This window comes from Chiloscyllium plagiosum, chromosome 18 (genome assembly GCF_004010195.1).
Source record: "Chiloscyllium plagiosum isolate BGI_BamShark_2017 chromosome 18, ASM401019v2, whole genome shotgun sequence".
NCBI lineage: Eukaryota > Metazoa > Chordata > Chondrichthyes > Orectolobiformes > Hemiscylliidae > Chiloscyllium > Chiloscyllium plagiosum.
The window spans coordinates 17,446,916-17,467,313 of record NC_057727.1 but is presented as its reverse complement, the minus strand read 5'-3'; the positions used below and the strand labels follow the sequence as shown (position 1 = coordinate 17,467,313).

General features: G+C 39.7%; 1 protein-coding gene across 3 annotated transcripts in view; it reads left to right on the top strand.

Annotated features, from left to right (window-relative positions):
- The first annotated feature begins 1,651 nt into the window (after window positions 1–1,651).
- The window catches only part of LOC122558896, a 72,155-nt gene continuing 53,408 nt past the window's right edge, over window positions 1,652–20,398 (top strand). Inside the window, exons 1-7 of one of the 3 annotated variants that reach the window (XM_043707819.1) lie at window positions 1,652–1,737; window positions 7,516–7,647; window positions 8,152–8,261; window positions 8,738–8,880; window positions 13,286–13,351; window positions 14,492–14,596; window positions 16,266–16,375. In XM_043707819.1, the coding sequence (XP_043563754.1) occupies window positions 13,321–13,351; window positions 14,492–14,596; window positions 16,266–16,375 (246 nt within the window). In that variant the 5' untranslated portion in view covers window positions 1,652–1,737; window positions 7,516–7,647; window positions 8,152–8,261; window positions 8,738–8,880; window positions 13,286–13,320. Of the gene's footprint in view, window positions 1,816–7,515; window positions 7,648–8,151; window positions 8,262–8,737; window positions 8,881–13,285; window positions 13,352–14,491; window positions 14,597–16,265; window positions 16,376–20,398 lie in introns of all 3 variants that reach the window. The other 2 variants (XM_043707821.1, XM_043707820.1) reach the window with 2 other exon arrangements.

The following is a 20,398-nucleotide window of genomic DNA, read 5'->3' as shown; positions in this document are numbered from 1 at the left end:
CAGATACACAAACCTGGTAAGGTATCTATGTAATTTACATTGCTTCCTCATTTAATAGCAGTTGTGTGAATCTAAATTTTTACATGTTCCTGCAGGAATCTAATGCCACTTACAAGAACATAGGCCAATCTGCTTGCTTTGTTTTACATTCCCATTTGTTTGCTGTCACTACTGTATCCTGGCAATAGTGAAACCAATAATCTTCCATTGTATTTTTTGTGTAGTCCACTTTCATCCTCAATGCAGCCTTGTTCATGAACGCTTGCCCTCATGCAGAGTCATACAGATATACAGCACGGAAACAGACTCTTCGATCCAACTTGTCCATGCTGACCAGATATCCGAGTCCCATTTGCCAGCACTTAGTCTATATCCCTCTAAAGCTTTTCTATTCATATACCCATCCAGCTGCCTATTAAATGCTGTCATTGTACCAGCCCTCACCGCCTCCTTTGGCAACCTATTCTATACACATATCACCCTCTGTGTGAAAAAGTTACTCCTTAGGTCACTTATAATATGTTTTCCCTGTCACCCTAAACTTATACCCTCCAGTCCTGGACTCCCCCACCCCAGGGAAAATACCTTATCTATTTACTCAATCTATGCCCCTCATGATTTTATAAACCTCTATAAGGTTACCCCTCGGCTTCCGATGTTCCAGGTCGAAAAGTCCCAGCCTAGCCAGCCTCTCCCTATAGCTCATATGATGACCAATAAAGGAGGAATAAGTTAAATATTCTCCTAATCAACCTGTTCAGACATGTAATTGCACACCTCAGAAGCAAGTGGGGCGTCAACATAGATCAGGCAGCATCCAGGGAACAGGAGAATCGACTTTTCGAGCATAAGCCCTTCTTCGGGCTTATGCCCGAAACGTCGATTCTCCTGTTCCCTGGATGCTGCCTGACCTGCTGCGCTTTTCCAGCAACACATTTCCAGCTCTGATCTCCAGCATCTGCAGACCTCACTTTCTCCGTCAACATAGATCTCCTGGCTTAGAGTTATGGACACTACCACTGCACCACAAGAATCCCAAGGAGGTGTAATGTGCATAGTTCCAATCAGCCAACACCTGAAGTCGTCACTTGAAGCTCCCCCAGATTATGAGTAAGACAAGTAATAGTAGCAGTATTTTCCAATGGTGTTTCAGTGAACAACGAGTATTGAGCAACCTGATTTTTGTTTGCGAGAATAACATTGCCAGGCCCGGCCTGGAGGGGAGCAGTGCAATTGTGAGATCGGTTTCCCTGCCAACGTCGTCTTTTGATTGTGGAAGAATGGCAACCACTCCTCTACGAGTAGACGGGAGGGAATGGGAGGAGGGGGCTCTCTTTATCATCAGCGAAGGCCTGTCAGGCGCCAAATCTGTGCGAAAGGTGTTGGTCACACCTGCTCGATTCTTAAACACCTTGGGCAATAAACACTTAAACATGGACACATACCCCCTAACATATAAAACCATGACCAAAGGATGAAAGGTAAACAGGTACTTGACGTAAACAATGAATTGGCTCCTGACTGATGATGCTCTCCCGATGATGATCTTCAACAACCTGAACAAACATGGCGGCTGACGTCCCGGGCAACCGTCACCATGGCAACTGTAAACAGACGGCTTTGGCGCCTGCGCAGTAGGCTGCAGGCTGCGGGACGGTCAGAGGAGCCCAGGTAAAGCTGCAAGGATCAAAGCAGTGAGACAAGGCAAGAGCTGACAGTGAACCTGCATCAGGAAGAGTGAGTAGCAGAGTGGAGGGGGCGCAAACACACACAAACAGCGAGGGGTAATGACAGAAGCAACGGTTGCTGTGTTGGGTGAGCGTGCATTTGACAACAAAAATATCTCAATAGCACCCACTGTGTCTGTCTGGCTGTGTGTGCGCGTTCGTTGCAGTTCAGGGCCAGTCCTGAAGAAGGGGTACACCCGAAACGTCAACTTCTCCACCTCCTGATGCTGCTTGGGTTGCTGTGTTCTTTCAGCCTCCTGCCTATCTACTATCTTAAATGTAACCAGTCTACTTGCAACCTTGGTGTCCAAAATGAGCTTTCAATCTCGGATTATGAGGGAATCCACCTATCTGATGACAGCTGCTTCTTCACTTCCCTAAAGGCTATGTGTTGGCTACAAGACCATTTCCAAGGATGGGGTAGAGCCGACAACTCAATAGTGAATGTGTGCTCTATCTTAAATGTTGCCAGTCTGTTTTGCAAACTTTGTGTCCGAAATGAGCTTTCACTCTTGGAGGATTATGGAATCCACCTATCTCATTGAAATAACTCCACAGAGGCCTGTGTCCCATCACCACGTCACCCTTTATTTACACGTGCATAGTACTTGACGCTGGTCTGGCTTCCTCAGAGCCAGACCTCGGAGTGAATAGAACTTCTGTTTGTGTCTGTCGACCTAGGCTCCCAGATTGGACCAGATTAACAGCCCCAATCAGGGAACTCATATTCTGTGAGTTCCATTTGGCAGAACCTTGTTACAATCACGACATCCCTCCCCTTCAAAGTCTGGGAACACAGGCTGGTTCTTTTTCTAATAGCCTCTCCTAAAGCATTTTCACACCAGGTTTTGTTCCTCCAATTCAGCCTTGGATACGTGTGGTGTGTACTGGACTATAGCTTGCTTCTTGGAAGGTTGTCTTGGAAGAAATTCATCTTCCTCAGGCGGTAAAGCCATCGAAGCTGCAACATCTATTGGGTCCACCTCAGAATCTGAGGTTTCTTCTTCAGATGGGAAGAACCTATGGGTTCTGACAGCCTTTCCGGGTGTTCTGAGGGGCTGGGTATATTTTACTGCTGCCCTATTTGCGAGTTTGCAGTTTCATGTGGTCCACATGCTTGTTCAGGACTGCCTCACCTACCTGAACTTTTATATCATGGACCTGACCTTGTGTTGACCATGCTTCATAGAAGATAGAACGTTACAGCGCAGTACAGTCCCTGTGGCCCTCAATATTGCACCAATCTGTGAAACTAATCTGATACCCATCTAACCTACACCATTCCACTATTATCCATATGTATGTCCAATGCCCACTTAAATGCTCTTAACGTCAGCAAGCCTACTACAGTTGCAGGCAGGCCATTCCACACCCCTACTACTCTCTGAGTAAGGAAACTACCCATGATATCTGTCCTAAATCTATCACCACCCACAATTTAAAGCTATGTCCCCTCGTGTTAGCCTTCACCATCAGAGGAAAAAGGCTCTCACTGTCCACCTATCCACCCTCTGATTATCTTATATGTCTCAATTAAGTCACCTCTCAATCTTCTTATCTCCAACAAAAACAGCCTCAGTTCCCTCAGCCTTTCCTTATAAGACCTTCATACCAGGCAACATCCTAGTAAATCTCCTCTGAACCCTTTTCAGAGCTTCCACATCCTTCCTATAATGCGGTGACCAGAACTGCACACAATACTCCAGGTGCAGCCTTACCAGTTTCTTGTACAGCTGAAGGATGGCCTTGTGGCTCTGAAACTCAATCTCCCTACCAATAAATGCAAAACACCATATGCCTTCTTAACAACCCTATCAACCTGGGTGGCAACTTATAGGGATTTATGAACCTAGACACCGAGGTCTCTCTGTTCCTCTATGCTGCTAAGAATTTTACCATTAGCCCAGTACTCTGCATTCCTGTTCCTTCTTCCAAAGTGAACAACCTCACACTTTTCCACATTAAGCTCCATTTGCCACTTCTCAGCCGAGCTCTGCATCTTATCTAGGTCCCTCTGTAACCCACAACATCCTTCGGCACTATCAACAACTCTGCCTATTTAGTGTTATCCACAAATTTTACTAACCCATCCCTCTGCACCCACATCCAGATCATTTATAAACATGACAAACAGCAGTGGCAGAAAAACAGATCCTTGCGACACACCAATGTAGTGCCTCTTACCCATGCAGGGCCATTTCCATGTTTCAGCACCAAACTTTGTCCCTTGAAGTAAACTGTCTCTCTCGCTTACAGGAGGCTTGTATCCGACATTGGCCTTCCTGATGCAATTTGATCCTCCACCCCAGGTCCAGGAAATCTGCTCCCCACTAGCAACTCTGCTGGTGTAATCAATTTGTTGCATGAGCAGTGGTCCGATAATCTAATAGGATCTGGGACAGTTTGGTATGAATTGAAGATGCAGGCTACGTCTTTAAGCCTGCCTTCAAAGTTTAGACATAAATGTGGGGGAGCTGCTGGCGATAATTGTTGTCCTTGTCGGCACTCTGAACATTCAACATGGCTATGTCTACATCCCAACGCTGTAACCTCTTACAAATATCTTCATTTTGGACAGGTGTTCAGCCAGTTTCTGGCAATGATCTTTGCTTAGGACGGTCATTCTTGCTCTCGATGATAAAATGGATCCGTTAGAATTTTCCACAGTACAGACAGATCTGGTGGACAAATACTAATGTGTGCAGCTACATCAATATAAATCCATAGTACTTAAAAGGAGTGTGAGAATGGCTGAAAAATGGCATAGACTAATGATACCCCAAATGGCAGTCACATATATTGGTACAAACCCTTAAGGGTATTAATTGTAGCATACTTCTGGGAAGCTTCATCTCACTGCAATTGCAGGTACGCATTGCTCATGTCCAGCTTTGTGAAGGAAAACCACTGCACCAGCTTTGTGTATGTCCTCTATGTGAGGGATTGGGTATTAATCCAGCAGTTTACCATTTGTTACCATTTGACCCCTCAAAGGCGAACCGACCTATCGGGTTTCACATTTGATATAACCAATGCTACCCATTCCATAAAGTAGTTGGTTTGATGATTCCTTCACTTCCAGCCTTCTTATTTTTGCCTCTCCTTTTGCATGTTAAGCAACTGGCACTGGGCAGACCTTGGAGAATTGTGGAATTTCTTCCTGGTCAACATGCAATCCTGAAAAACTCCAGATGTTTAATTAGGACTTTACTCAGGCAGCTATTTCTGAACTGAAAAAAGTTAAGCCAATCAAGTTGAATCTTTCTCAACAAATTTCACCCCATCAAGCTTGGGCCCAAGTCTTTTACTGCAATCAGTGGTAACTGAACCAGCTGAATCTCATTTGAGAAATTCTACCCTTAATCTGTAAAGGTAACCCAGTATAGGTTCTCAATCTAGCCAACGTCTTGCACAAACATAAGGGCTGGAGTCCAGAGCGAATATTGTTAGAAACTGGTTCTGCAATCACCGAAACATCCACGGTGGTATCGACCTCCATTAGAACCAGGTGACCATTTAACTAAATATTTATTTTGATTGGTTCTAATTTGGATGTTGCTATGCAATTTAACTATCCTGGATACCACCCTACGAGTTCTCATTCTCAATTTAGTGGGACCCTTTTTGCTGTCTTGAGTTCACATACTAGCAGCAACTACAATGACTTGCTGGCCTGAATCCTAAAGAATATGTTAACTCTTTGGCCGAGACTTGGCTTTGTTTTGGGGTTTTGCTGTGGGCTGACCTGTTCAATATATGTCCTGAGTGAGACTATGCTATTGCTTTCAGTCATGAGGTGTCCCTCAAGCTCAGTTGGTCTGGCGAGGATGTCCACTTCCATTGGCATGCCCTATAATTCATATGCTTCACTTGCTGCATTTTCTAATGACAAAGTCAGTTGTCATTTTGAAGTCCAGTGTCTGTTTGAAGTCCAGTTGGGCTTCAGCTAATTGGTGCTTTTACATGGTTATTAATCCCACATACCAAACAGTCTCTCAACATCTCATTAAAACATGCCTCTGCCTGTCTTCTTAACCTCGTCAAAACTCAAAACAGGGATTCCCCTGGTTCTTGAACTGCCAAGTAAAACACATAGTAGAGATTCTTCTCAGAATTAGAGGAGGCTTGGGGCCATAATATTCCTTAACTAAATTTGTCAACTCTTGAAAGCTTTTAGTATCAGGTGATGTTAGGCTCCTAATAACCGAAAAAACACTGCGGGACCACAAGCTGTCAGGAGAATTATTCGTTGCTTTTCATCTGCTCCAGTCTCATTTGCCTGGAAAAAATAATGCCTTTTCGCATACTGGGCCCAGCCTTTGACGGCGGGATTGAACGAGTCAAGCTTCCCAAATAATAGCATGATGCCATAAATGCTTACTCCAACTCAAAGACATCTGTTGCGAGCGAATTTCTTCAGGAATGTGCTTTTTTTTCTCATTGCCACTGAAATATCTAGACAGAAACTGGTGTCCTGTCATCACATCACCCTTTATTTACATGTGCCTAGTACTTGACATGGATGCAGCTCCCTCACAGCCAGCTGTCAGTGTCAACAGAATCTCTGACACTCCTGTTCATATCTGTCAGATAGGACTCCTTGATTGGATCAAGTTAACAGGCCTCATATTCTATGAGGTCCACTTGGCTGACCTTGTTACAATCACTATAGTAAAATCTAACAAAACCCAAGACAATATAAGCATAAAAGCTGAAGGTTTGCATGTAGTAACATTGCCCTAAGCAAATTTGAAAACCTTTGTGTTCACAGCCTTGAGTAAATGTGTTAGACTGTCTGCAATGTTTAATGCAATGTGAGGTCTTCTTATCCTGAGGGCATGTTTAAAATATTGACAACAAAGTTGCTTGCCTTGTACCAGTCACAACAGGAAAATAAGTCCTCTACATATTTTATACATACAACTATTTGTGGTATGTGAATTCACAGTAAGTCCCTAATGTTGTTGCCCAAAATGTAAAATAATGCAGTAAAGACAAATATTATATTAATGCATAATGGTATGCATGCCAATTTTGTAACTGGATCATGTTTGGAAACAAATACTGTCGCTATTTTAAGTACAAACTCTTGTCATTGTTAGGTTTGATCTAAATATGAATTCAGTACTTGTGGACTGTACAATGTAATTAATTAAAATACAGTTGACTGATGACAATTTAATATTTTTGCACAATCACTCAAATTATCCACTAATTTGAATTAAGAAGCATAAAGAAAACTTCAACCTGTATATTTGGTTGCAATTGTTTCAATTCTCAGATAATTTGAAAGAAGCAACTTAAAATTAAAAGTTAATTCCATGGAGTATAACTTGCTTTCATTGAATTTTCCCATAACAATGAGCTCATTTTGCACTTTTAGTTTACTGGTGAAGTATAAGGGTTTGCAAATTGTAACATATTAATGTTATTAAAAAGTAAACCTAATATCAAAACGGCTGTTATCCACATATAGTCCAGAAGCCCAAAAGTGTAAAGTGGAAGTAGGATAATAAAAGACTGAACTTGCAAGTCATGGAAACAAAATATTAAACACAAATTAAAATCAAGACAATAATAAGTAACAACAACAGTATAAAAATAGGATATGAAACAAAGGAACTAAGTACAAAGAGATAATAGAAAGAGATTAGCTTTCAACTCCCAGTAATTCCAGGACAAAACTCATGCAACATTGTGGTAATGATATAAGATATATTGTAACAAGACAGCATATAAGGTTATCAGAGACAACAAAACTAACATTCAATTCTTGTTGAATAAACAGCAACTGCAGCCAAACCTCCTGGATTCAACACACAAGATGAAACTAACTGAGAACCTGTTGGAATCAGTGATTGAAGCACATAACTTCTAGTCATTTGTACTGATTATCTTCTGAATAAACATTTATGAACAGGTAAACTTTATTCTTTCTTTTCACTGTGTTAACATTAGTGTTTACCTATTTTGTTCCTTCTGGTAAGGGAGAGCATAGTTCAGCTGCGGAGTAATTTACCAGACTATTACGCATTAGCTAGCCGGGCACTCACTCACAGGTCAGTGAGCGCGTCAGGGTTAATGTTTCCCATCTTCACAAAAAAATACTCCACCAATGTGAAATGTTCTTTCCACAAAAGAATTAATGACATTAGAGGACATAAAGGAATGGAATGAGAGACATCAGTAGCAAATAGGTAGGCATCAGTGTGACTGGAAAAATTCATAATGATTGGATCAGTTTTTCCATTTAAATTTACCAGCAATATTTCAGTATATTTTTCTTTAAAATTACATCCTAATAAAACTAAATACAATATTACTAAACATCTTAGTTACATTTGAATTTTTAAACTTGAGTTTAATTGTCTTTGTGCATACGTTTTCCTGATTCTTCTAAAACAATACACTTATATATCTGTAGGTAGTATACTAGAGAGAAGATGAACAAAAATGTTGCATCCAAATTGGATACCATCGCCATGTCCAGCTGAAAAAGGCACACACAACCAAATGTTGTGAGAACCAAGAAAGGTGATTTTTTTTAAAACATAAAATGCATATTGTCAAATTCGATAGTTCTCAGGACCAAATGACTAAATTCTGACGTAGATGCTGTGAATAAAGGGATTTTACATTATGTGTAGAAAGAAATTCACTCTTGAATATAATGAATAAAAGCAAAATACTGCAAATGCTGGAAATCTGAAAGATCAACGGAGAATGGTAGAGATGCTTATCAGATTTGGCAGCATCTAAGGAGAGAGAAACAGAAATTAGTGTTTTGACTCTTATTCACAACTCATAACTAATACAGTATTACATTTGGGTGGCAAGGTTCTACCTGCTCTAAGGATGTCTATTTTCTTGGAACTCAAAACACTTACTGTACCCTTTTAGTGTTTGGAGTCCAATATGGCTTGTCTTCAGAATGTAATTGAAATGTTAACTGTGTTAGACAGGTGCTATCAGATCTACTGAGTCTCTATAGTATTTTACTATTATTTCAGATTTCAGAAATAAAAGCATCTGCTTTTATTACTGTGCCTCGTTGTCAAAGGATATTCTGAGATTGACAGCAATGTCACTGACGGTCAGCCTTGAATTCCAGTCTCTTGCACATTTCTGATTTTTATTATTCCACCGTTGACAGGTATGCCCTTTACTCAAAGCTTTGGAAGTTCATCCATATCCCTCTCCATTTTGAACTCCTACATAATCTTCTCATAACCTCCTTGTTTGGCAAAGCTTTTGGTCACCTGCCTAACATTCTGCTGAATAACTCAAATTATGCTTGATAACTGTGAGGTGCCTTTGGATATTTTGCTATGTTAAAGACACTATATAAATGCAAATTTATTGTTGTAGATTAAATCAGGTTGCTACTCTTTGATCAGTCAATGATTTCAATGCTTAATTAACAGCAAACTCTTTTGGTAAAAGAGGAGAACCATGAAATTGACAGGTATTTCCATCAATTTGAAAATGATAAATGTCCTTGCCAACACTATGGAACAAAAATACTTCAGAGAACAGAACAGTGCCCAGTTTTTAAAACTGAATGTTTTTACTGTAACAAAATAAGTCACGTTCAGAAAATATGCCAGAGCAGAACACAGCTACAGAAAAGCAAAAGGTTGAAGAACTACACACAAATAGATGAATGAGATCAAACCATTAGAATAAGAATGGAATTTGTAGGAGACAGCCTTATGTTTCTAATATTCTGCTTGGTATATAGGTGCTATTCAGGTCATCTGTAAATATTTGCCATAATGCAATACATGTCATATTGAGTACTCAACAAAACTCTTCTAGTCAGACCAGAAAGGTAGATATCCAAATCACACAAGATTCCTTCAGGGTGAGGAACACATTCACAACAATCTTGTATGTCAGAAAGAAGGAGGGAGAGTTTACAAGTTGGTGTTTTGACATGATAAGTGGAGATCCATGTGTATAGAGAGGTGAGAAAAAATAAGGTGAAATGAGAATGGGAAAATTATTAACTCAGAACCACAATGAAGAAGAAACACTGGAAGTAACTGGTTGTTATGCAAGTTTCGATCATTTATCAGTATATTGGTTTTTTTGGTCTGTAATGATGTGGAGCAGATTGACTCAATACTTCAGTGGAGAAAGTGAGGTCTGCAGATGCTGGAGATCAAAGTTGAAACTTTATTGCTGGAACAGCACAGCAGGTCAGGCAGCATCCAGGGAACAGGAGATTCGACGCTTCGGGCACAGGCCCTTAAGCTTGTTATTAGCAAACCTACTGAAATGAGGTGTAGTTAGTTACAAATTTCAAAAATTCTTAAGTTCCAATGGTAACTCTGTCAATTTTCCTCTTTGCAATTTTTTCTGTGACATTGTGCACTATATTTTTGGTTGTTTTCACCACATTTCCTAATACCTACCTTTCTAATGAGATATTTTAGTATCATTCAACTAATTTACAGGAGACTCAAAAAGATCTCAGCAAATCAGAGGTAAACTTGGAACCTGATACCCTACCGAACAGGATATTACAAGCTAATTAGTTATGTCACCATCTCAGACACCTGGAACTGAGTCAAAATCCTCCTATTCTGCTTGATAAATCATAACAATCTCTTTCTCTCATAGGAGTCTTATTAAGCACTATAAAAAGGGACATTTTTGCAATTGAATAAGACAAGATCTTTAGCAATTAACAAACTGAGTATAAAGGAAGAATTAGATTCCAATCTTTGGCCTGACAATTATTCAGTTAGCTAACAACCTCAGTCTATAAGGAAGATCCATCCACCTTGATCCAGCAACCCAATCTCTGAAGAGGCCATTTGCACTGGTAGAAAGTCACAGGCTACTTAGACCAACTATGTAAGTCTCTTGGCTACAAACAATTCCTTGAGGAATGAAGTAGAATTAATACCGATATACTTCAGATCGTGTCATGGAATCCTTTTATGTAATTGACTCATTGGAGTAGAAACTAAATTAAAATCTAATGCAAAAAACTTTAGGATACATATTTTCCCACAAAAGCAGTTAGCTCAAGCCTGAACGTTCCTAATTTGGCAAATAAGACTTGCTTTAAATGGCCTCGTTACATCTAGCTTTGGTTCAAGTATATTGGAGGTGGGATAGGGAACTTTGTCCACCAACCCTGGAAGGTGATCAAAGGCAGATATCTGGATACAGGCTGATTGAAAGGCCCATCTTGGTTCTCTGGCACTTTGTTCCGGTTGTTTTAGAAGCTGTTAGACCTTCTAAACTTCATCCAATGGGTCCAAGTTGTCTTTTCAACCATCCACATAATTCAAACTGTCAAGTTATTTCAATTATTCTAGGTACAGAGCCGCAAGGAACACAGCCAAATTAGAAGCTGCAATTAAATCATTTTTGTTTGTCTGTGTGCTCTCAAAGTTGGCAGGTGTGGAGACTGATAGTTGGGTATTAGACATTGTAAAATTTAAGGCAGAGAATGTACCAGTGGTTGCTACATTTAATTTCACCTAGGAATGGGAGAAGGATCATGTTGGAATGTTTTGTTAGATTAAATGATCAGTTCAAAGGTTTGTGTACGGCAGGTGAACAGTTAGTCAGAAGCAGGGGAAGAGACCTGTGTCCCAGCTAAAGTGTTACAGTATTAAGTAGTGTGCTTGTTTCATGGGCTCAGGGACACTTGTTTAGGGCTGAGTACATGGTGGCTTTATGTTGCTGTTCAAATGGGTCTCTAGAAAGCTCGGGAATACTTTTCGGCTAAGTGAAGCTAATACGAAGCTATCTGCTGGAGAACTGGCATGTGGATCAATAAGAAAACCTACATTAGTGAAGCTGGCAGTTGGAGCAAAAGATGTGCTGGTGAGCATTGAGGTTCTGCTCATAGCAGCTCGATTGCTGAAATTATGCAATGCTTAGATGCGAGACTGCAATCTTTTGAATCTATCATGATGCAGTCTTAGTAAAAAGATAAAATCACACAACACCAGGTTATAGTCCAACAGGTTTAATTGGAAGCACACTAGCTTTCGGAGCATCACTCCTTCATCAGGTGATAATGCTTCCAATTAAACCTGTTGGACTATAACCTGGTGCTGTGTGATTTTTAACTTTGTACACCCCAGTCCAACACCGACATCTCCAAATCATTAGTAAAAAGAGATTGAGTAATTTGGAGGCCAATATTTATTGAGGCAATCAAGTTGGAGTGACATTTAATAGAAATCAGAGGCTGGATCTTTGAAAGAGAGGGGATTAAATCTCTCACGAGCGGGACAGAGTTGTAAAAAGTTGTGATTCACTGAAGTCTTGGTGGCTTGCTGAGAAATTAGTGGAATCTGTCTTGCTGTGATTTTCATTGAAAATGCAGTTTGTAGTGTGTTAACTCCACTTTGCCTGGGTAATTCATGTTTACCTCATATTAATACTAGAGGTATGAAGATAAGATAGGTATTTTTGATTGTTGTTTACTGGACTAATCAATGGAATGAATGGATTGTCTGATGAGGAAAGGCTAAACAGACAAGGCCTGTATTCCCTGGAGTTCAGAAGAATTAGAGATGACTTAACTGAAACATATAAAATCCTGAAGGGACATGACTTAGTGGATATCAAAAAGGTGTTTTCTCTTGTCAACCTAAAACTAGGGGTCATAGTTTAAAAATAAGGTTTAAGGCAGAGATGGGAAACATATTTTTATCTCAGAAGGCTATATGTCTTTGAATCTTAAAATATTTTTAAGGCAGAGGTAGATAGGTTCTTGATTACCAAAGAGATGTAAGATTATTGGGGATATGCAGCAATAAAGCAAAATCAGATCAGCCATGATCTTATTGACTGGTTGAGCAGGCTCTAACGGCCGAATATCCTACTCTTGTACCTTGTTTGTATGTTTGTACATTTTACTCATATTTATGTAGAAATTTGTTTTGTTTTTTGTAACTATGGAATTGTGTGACTTTATTCTCTTTGAATTAACTGGGAATTTCAAATTTTACCCACTTTAGACAAAAGTTACTGGCTCGTAAATGGATCATAATGGATTTGTCAGTCTGGTCTGCGATTGTAACAGAGTTTCAAGTCAAAAAGAAAACAGATACTTCCATTAGACTTAATGAAAGGAAAGAAAAAAGTGGCCTCCTTTCCTTTGCCTAATCAAGTATCTTCATGGAATGAGATGAGGAAATAAGGGTTCCTGTTGAAGGAAAATGAAAACCAGAGGAAGAAATAAAGCAGTGTTATGTGGAACTGGAGCTTAGCACTATTGAAATAGTTGTTAGTGGAGAGGGGTATTGGCATAACCGTCCAATAAACATTCGTATGTGATCATTCAGTTTATTGAATTGTTGTTTGACAGACTACCACCCCTCTATAGAAGTTGATCAGAAATTTTGCAGTTCCTTTAACTTTACAAATCTGTCAAGAAAATAAATTAAACTCAAAAAAACCCTCTAGCTTTAATTTGTGGGCAGAATTATTATTGTGACACAAATATCACATAGCTCTCAATTTCTTATACAAGCTGCTAATTTTGTTGGGACAGTTCATAATTCTAACAGTTCTGTTACTTTCAGAACAGAGCAAAAATACCTATAGGATCAAGGACAAGATGGCTGGTGGAAGCTGTCCCGAGGAGAATGGTAAGGTGGAAAGTGTTGTGGAACTACTGCAGGGCTTCCCAAAGCAGTGGGTCAGAGACCACAAGTGAAATTTGAGTCCTGGGTCCTGACTCGGTAATAGCCGATGTGGAGCTCCATCCAATTTTTTAATGGCTGTGCTGCCAATGTAACTGGCCCTTTCTATTAAGTTTGTTCTTATCCCATTCTCACACTCTCACTGAGGGGTCATGACAAAATTTTCAAGCCTCAATATGAGGGGTCACAATGAGAAAAAGTTGGGAAAGTACTGAACCACTGCATTGCAGGTGTGGCTCCTCTCAAAATTTATTAAAACATCACACTTTTCCTTCGAAAAATTGACCCACTTTTGCTAATTTCATCATCAGCCCACCAATTGGCTCTAGGCAGCTTTTAAAAGCACCATAGCTGGTCAGATTCAAATTCGCACCATTTTTCAAAAGATCAGAAAATTCATGAGCATATTATGATCTTTATCCATTAATGTTATTTCAGGTGATGATTTGATCAATACAAGATTTGTACATCTATATGAACCAGAGTGGGATTGATCGCTTACTATTGCAGGTTTTAATCAGGGGTTAATGTATCGTATTTAATGTGATTTCTTGCATTATAGCTAAGCCACACCTGAACAAAGCCTCATACTGCCAATAATTATGAGTAAATTAAGAAATCAACTACACATAACCTATTCATTCTTGGATGGATTTAGAGAGTAATAACAGATAGGAAGGATGAATTTCCATCCTAAGCACTGCACAGCAATTTTGATGCATCGTCAAAGCAAAGTCATATAGAACATGCATTTTAGCCCCTCCACTGAACCAGAATATTTGAAAAAATAACACTGTTATCATAATCATGCACTCATTATAGCTTTATGCACGTCATGTTTGATAGGAGACAGGGTTTTGGATGAGGTAAACAACTACTTTTTAGAAAGTGAGCCAAAGTAATATGCAGCTCTCAAACTTAATGAATAAAATCCTGCTAAGTAATTTTATGGAAGCACATAAAAGGTTAGGAATCGAAGCATTAGAAGAATGGTGATTTACTTCCCTCTGCCTGATTTAGATTTCACAGAATTGGGAATCCATGTGTATCCATGTCTTAATTAGATTTCTCTTCTCATTGACCCAGTTCCTGCGAAACAGGATGACCCAGTTCAAATCATGGATGGAATCAGTTTGAAACAGAATTGCAAATCCCATTATACTGAAGCCAAAGGGACAAACAAGAGTTGTGGTGAGAAAAATATTGCTTCAGTATTGTTGTAGCCATATCATCTTGAACTCAAACTGATTCTTAATTTGTACATCACACTGATTCACATTGTATCTGAAATTCACAAGGACTTTTGATGTTCATGTTACGTTTCATTCACATTGCACATTTGCTATATTGATAGGGTGAATGCAATGCTTATAATTCACTGTGAATCACAGACACTCAAATTGTACTCTTAGACCACTTGTGCTTGCATCTGTAACTTCTCACAATACAAACAACTTCTGCACAGTTGCATTGCTTTCATTATAACTACAATTCTCACTGGTTTTGTGTGGTTTGGACATACTCACACATACTCATGCTTTGTATTCCTGTGACTGACACTGCCTGTAATTTCCATTATGCATATTGCATTGATATTGCACGGTAGACCTGTATTCTTCTGCTGTTAGAGCATAAGAACATTAGACATAGGAGCAGGAGTAGGCCATTTGGCCCCTCAACACTGCCCTGTATTCAACAGAACATGGCTGAACTACCCCAGGCCACATCTCCTGTTTGTGCAAGGTCAGCATAGCAATCAATTCTCTGACATCTTGAAAATCTATCTACGTCCTTTTTAAATACTTCTAGTAGTCTACCCTCCCTGACTCTCTGGGATAGAGAATTCCAGACATTTATTACTGTCTGGCAGAAGAAATTGCTTTGTATCTCAGTTTTAACCTAGTCTCCCCTTATTCTGTAACTATGTCCAGTAGTCCAAGATTTCCCCCACTTTGGAAAGATCTTCTCAACATTTATTGTGTCAAGCACTCGTAGAACCTTGTATGTATCTACCACATGAACGATGTTACTATCATTCTCTCATGGTATACCTGTACAGTAAACATCATCTCATTATAATTGTAATTTTCATACTGTACACCTGTATTATTTTTGAATTGCATTTTAAAGTGTACATTTTTATATTATTTTATTAGTTGATATTATTTTCATACTGTTTATCTGGATTATTCTCTCACTGAAACTTTTACATACACTGTACCTGTGTCTTTTACATTTAATCAGTTTTGATATTGGATCAAAATGGAAAGAACTGCAGATACTGTAAATCAGAAACAAAAGCAGAAATTGCTGGAAAAGCTCAGCAGGTCTGGCTGCATCTGTGGAGAGAAATCAGAGTTAACGATTTGGGTCGACTGACCCTTCCCCTTGATATTGGATCAATTTTTTTTTTAAGTGAGAGATCTACCACAGTAATCTCACAGAATGTCTGCCCACTCTATTGTCTCCACATTTAAATTTGCAGGCAAGGAATAATGCCTGAAATAGAAACATTTTGCTTTGAAAGGTATTTGTAAGATATTTTAAATGCAACAATATGAGATAATTTGTAATCTTGCAGTATCAACTGTATTTCTTAATAACAACTTCACAATTCAAGTAGCATTTAGACATTCCTTGGAGTATCGCATAGACCTTTATTATCTATCTCTTTGAAACTGAAGGTAAGATAATTGTGTTATTACCAATCTGCTGACATTTTACTGTTTATGCAGAAATTATTTATGGTTTAATAGGGAGATTATTTTATTGTGGATTTGGATCCTATAACTTGCCAGAGCATTTAGACCCAATGCAAGTTGATGTGAGATTTAAGAATTTCTTTTAATTGATTCCACAGAGAATCTGGTAACCAAAGAGATTAAATTCCAAAAGCCTCACATGAATGGGTCAGAGCTAAATCTTGATAGAATGAAAACCTGCAAGCGCCTTGTGGAGAAAGCTGTTAAGGTAAAAGCCAAAATTTGGCAAAATTTTAAACTGTTGTTTTGCTCAGAGCTATCCAATGCATTAGAAGGTAAAGTCTGGGTTGTAACACCTATAGTCAATGGCCAGCCTTGATGCTAAAACTTCAGTATTCCATTTGTTACAAATCAAAAAAGGTAAAGTGAATGCAGAATCATGATTTGACTTGACTCTGGACTGGACTACGTTGCACTTCTTAAAAATATTTCTCACATCACTTGTGTTTGACACTGTATGGTATGTAACCAGACATAAAAATGAGCTTTGAGCTCATTGTACCTCACAAACACATTGTAGGCACATTTCTAATTCACTTAACATTCAGTTAATTCTCACCAGTCCTGCATATGCTCTCTATATATTTAAATTTTAACCCATGGAAAAAAAGCACCTGCCACTCTCTGCACAGTACTGTTGGCAAATGCAGCAAAACATACAAACATATAAATTAGAAGCAGGAGTTGGTTCCTCAAACCTGCTTCACTATTCAGGAAGATCATGGTTGATCTTATTATTCCACCTTCCCACCTGTTCGTGACAACCCTGCATCTCTTTGTTTAACAAATGTATATCTAATTCTACCTTAAAAATATTCAAAGGATGTGCTTCCACTGCCTTTTGAGAAAGAACATTCCAAAGATTCACAATATCTGTGCGACATAATTTCTCCTAATATTTGCTTTAATTCGGTGACTCCTTCGTTCTAGATTCTCCATAAGAAGAAACTGCCTTTCTACATGCACCCTGCAAATTACATTTAGACCATAAGACCATAAGACATAGGAGTGGAAGTAAGGCCATTCGGCCTATTGAGTCCACTCCGCCATTTAACCATGGCTGATGGGCATTTCAACTCCACTTACCCACATTCTCCCCATAGCCCTTAATTCCTTGTGACATTAAGAATTTATCAATCTCTGCCTTGAAGACATTTAGCGTCCCGGCCTCCACTGCACTCCGCGGCAATGAATGCCACAGGCCCACCACTCTCTGACTGAAGAAATGTCTCCACATTTCTGTTCTGAATTGACCCCCTCTAATTCTAAGGCTCTGCCCACGGGTCCTAGTCTCCTCACCTAACGGAAACAATTTCTTAGCGTCCACCATTTCCAAGCCATGTATTATCTTGTAAGTTTCTATTAGATCTCCCCTTAACCTTCTAAACTCCAATGAGTACAATCCCAGGATCCTCAGCCGTTCCTCGTATGTTAGACCTACCATTCCAGGGATCATCCGTGTGAATCTCCGCTGGACATGCTCCAGTGCCAGTGTGTCCCTCCTGAGGTGTAGGGCCCAAAACTGGACACAGTACTCCAAATGGGGCCTAACCAGAGCTTTATAAAGTCTCAGTAGCACATCGCTGCTTTTATATTCCAACCCTCTTGAGATAAATGACAACATTGCATTCTCTTTCTTAATCACGGATTCAACCTGCATGTTTACCTTTAGAGAATCCTCGACTAGCACTCCCAGATCCCTTTGTACTTTGGCTTTATGAATTTTCTACGGTTTAGAAAGTAGTCCATGCTTGTATTCTTTTGTCCAAAATGCAAGACCTCGCATTTGCTCACATTGAACTTCATCAGCCATTTCCTGGACCACTCCCAAACCATCTAGATCCTTCTGCAGCCTCCCCATTTCCTCAGTACTACTTGCCTGTCCACCTATTTTCGTATCATCGGCAAACTTCGCTAGAATGCCCCTAGTGCCTTCATCCAGATCATTAATATATAACATGAACAGCTGCGGCCCCAACACTGAACCCTGTGGGACACTGCTTGTCACCGGCTGCCATTCCGAAAAAGAACCTCTTATCCCAACTCTTTGCCTTCTGTCAGACAGCCAATCTTCAATCCATGCCAATAGCTCACCTCGAACACCATGGGCCCTCACCTTACTAAGCAGCCTTCCATGTGGCACCTTATCAAAGGCCTTTTGGAAGTCTAGATAGATCACATCCACTGGGTTTCCCTGGTCTAACCTAATTGTCACCTCTTCAAAGAATTCTAACAGGGTTGTCAGGCACGACCTCCCCTTACTAAATCCATGTTGACTTGTTCTAATCTGACCCTGCTCTTCCAAGAATTTAGAAACCTCGTCCTTAACGATGGATTCTAGAATTTTACCAACAACCGAGGTTAGGCTAATTGGCCTATAATTTTCCATCTTTTGTCTTGATTCTTTCTTGAACAATGGGGCTACAACAATGGTCTTCCAATTATCCAGGACTTTCCCTGACTCCAGTAACTTTCGAAAGATCTCAACCAACGCATCCGCTATTTCCTCAGCCACCTCCCTCAGAACTCTAGGATGTAGCCCATCGGGGCCAGGAGATTTATCAATTTTAAGACCTTTTAGCTTTTCTAGCACTATCTCTTTTGTAATGGCAACCATACTCAACTCAGCCCCCTGACTCCCTTTAATTGTTGGGATATTACTCATGTCTTCCACTGTGAAGACTGACGCAAAGTACTTATTAAGTTCTCCAGCCATTTCCTTATCTCCCATCACTAGGCTTCCAACATCAGTTTGAAGTGGCCCAATGTCTACTCTTGCCTGCCGTTTGTTTCTTATGTATTGAAATAAACTTTTACTATCATTTCTAATATTACTGGCTAGCCTACCTTCATATTTGATCCTCTCCTTCCTTATTTCTCTCTTTGTTATCCTCTGTTTGTTTTTGTAGCCTTCCCAACCTTCTGATTTCAAATGTCTGTCTCCATGCTGTAGGGAATCTAATCAAAAAATTTGTTCATACAAGTGTAAATTAGATCTAAATTTCTTCTTGCTTGACTCAATTAACTGGTTTCCATGCCTTTGGATAAAATGATCAATTCAGTTCAAATGATTTCATGTATTTCACATTGGCTTCCTGAATTTGACGCACTTTGTGTTCAGGTGATTTTTTTTTGCCCATATAAAAATGATTTTAGCCCATGATTGTCTCGGGTATCAAAGATAAATGTAAGAAGGTGAAAACTGATATTCTATATTTTACCACTCTTGCAACATCACCTACTGGTGTGTGACTCAGCAAGACCTCAGTGAAAGCAAATATCAAACAAAAATCAACATCAACCATGACGTGTGCAGGTTCTACGTGCAAATAGCTCTCTTCCTTGTCAGCATTATTCCTTAGCCCCAGTGGCAAGTTTTACATTAAGGAAAGCAAAAGTAATAATGAATATATTATTTTATAGTAGAATGTAAAATTAGAAAGCATTGTTAAGTAGTGTATGTAACTGCAACTGCACAGGGCATTAATGTGACCTCAGCTGGAGTATTGTGCATTATTTTGGTCCCCTTACTTGAGGAGGGATGTGGTTAACTGGAGCTAGTTCAGAGGAGACTCACTAGATTGATTCTGGAGATGAAGGGTTTATCTTACGGAGAGAGATTGCACTGTTTAGGTCTATTTTCTGTGTTTATAAGAATGACAAGAGATCTAATTGAGGTACATAAAGTGCTAAAGTGGATTGACAGACTAAATGTAGAGAGAATGTTTCATCACGCGGGGCAATACAGAACAAAAGCTTTGGTTGAGAAGGCAAGTTGCGGCTGTACAGGAAATTGGTTAGGCCACTGTTGGAATATTGTGCGCAGTTCTGGACTCCTTCCTATTGGAAGGATGTTGTGAACTTGAAAGGGTTCAGAAAAGATTTCCAAGGATGTTGCCAGGGTTGGAGGATTTGTGTTATAGGGAGAGGTTGAATAGGCTGGGGCTATTTTCCCTGGACCATCGGAGACTGATGGTTGATCTTATAGAGGTTCATAAAATCATGAGAGTCATGGATAGGATAAAGACAACGTCTTTTCCCTGGGGTGGGGATGTCCAGTACTAGAGGGCATAGGTTTAGGGTGAGAGGAGAAAGATATAAAAGAGACCTAAGAGGCAACCTTGTCACGCAGAGTGTGGTACATGTATGGAATGAGCTGCCAGAGGAAGTGGTGGAGGCTGGTACAATTGCAACAATTAAAAGGCATCTGGATGAGTATATGAATCGGAAG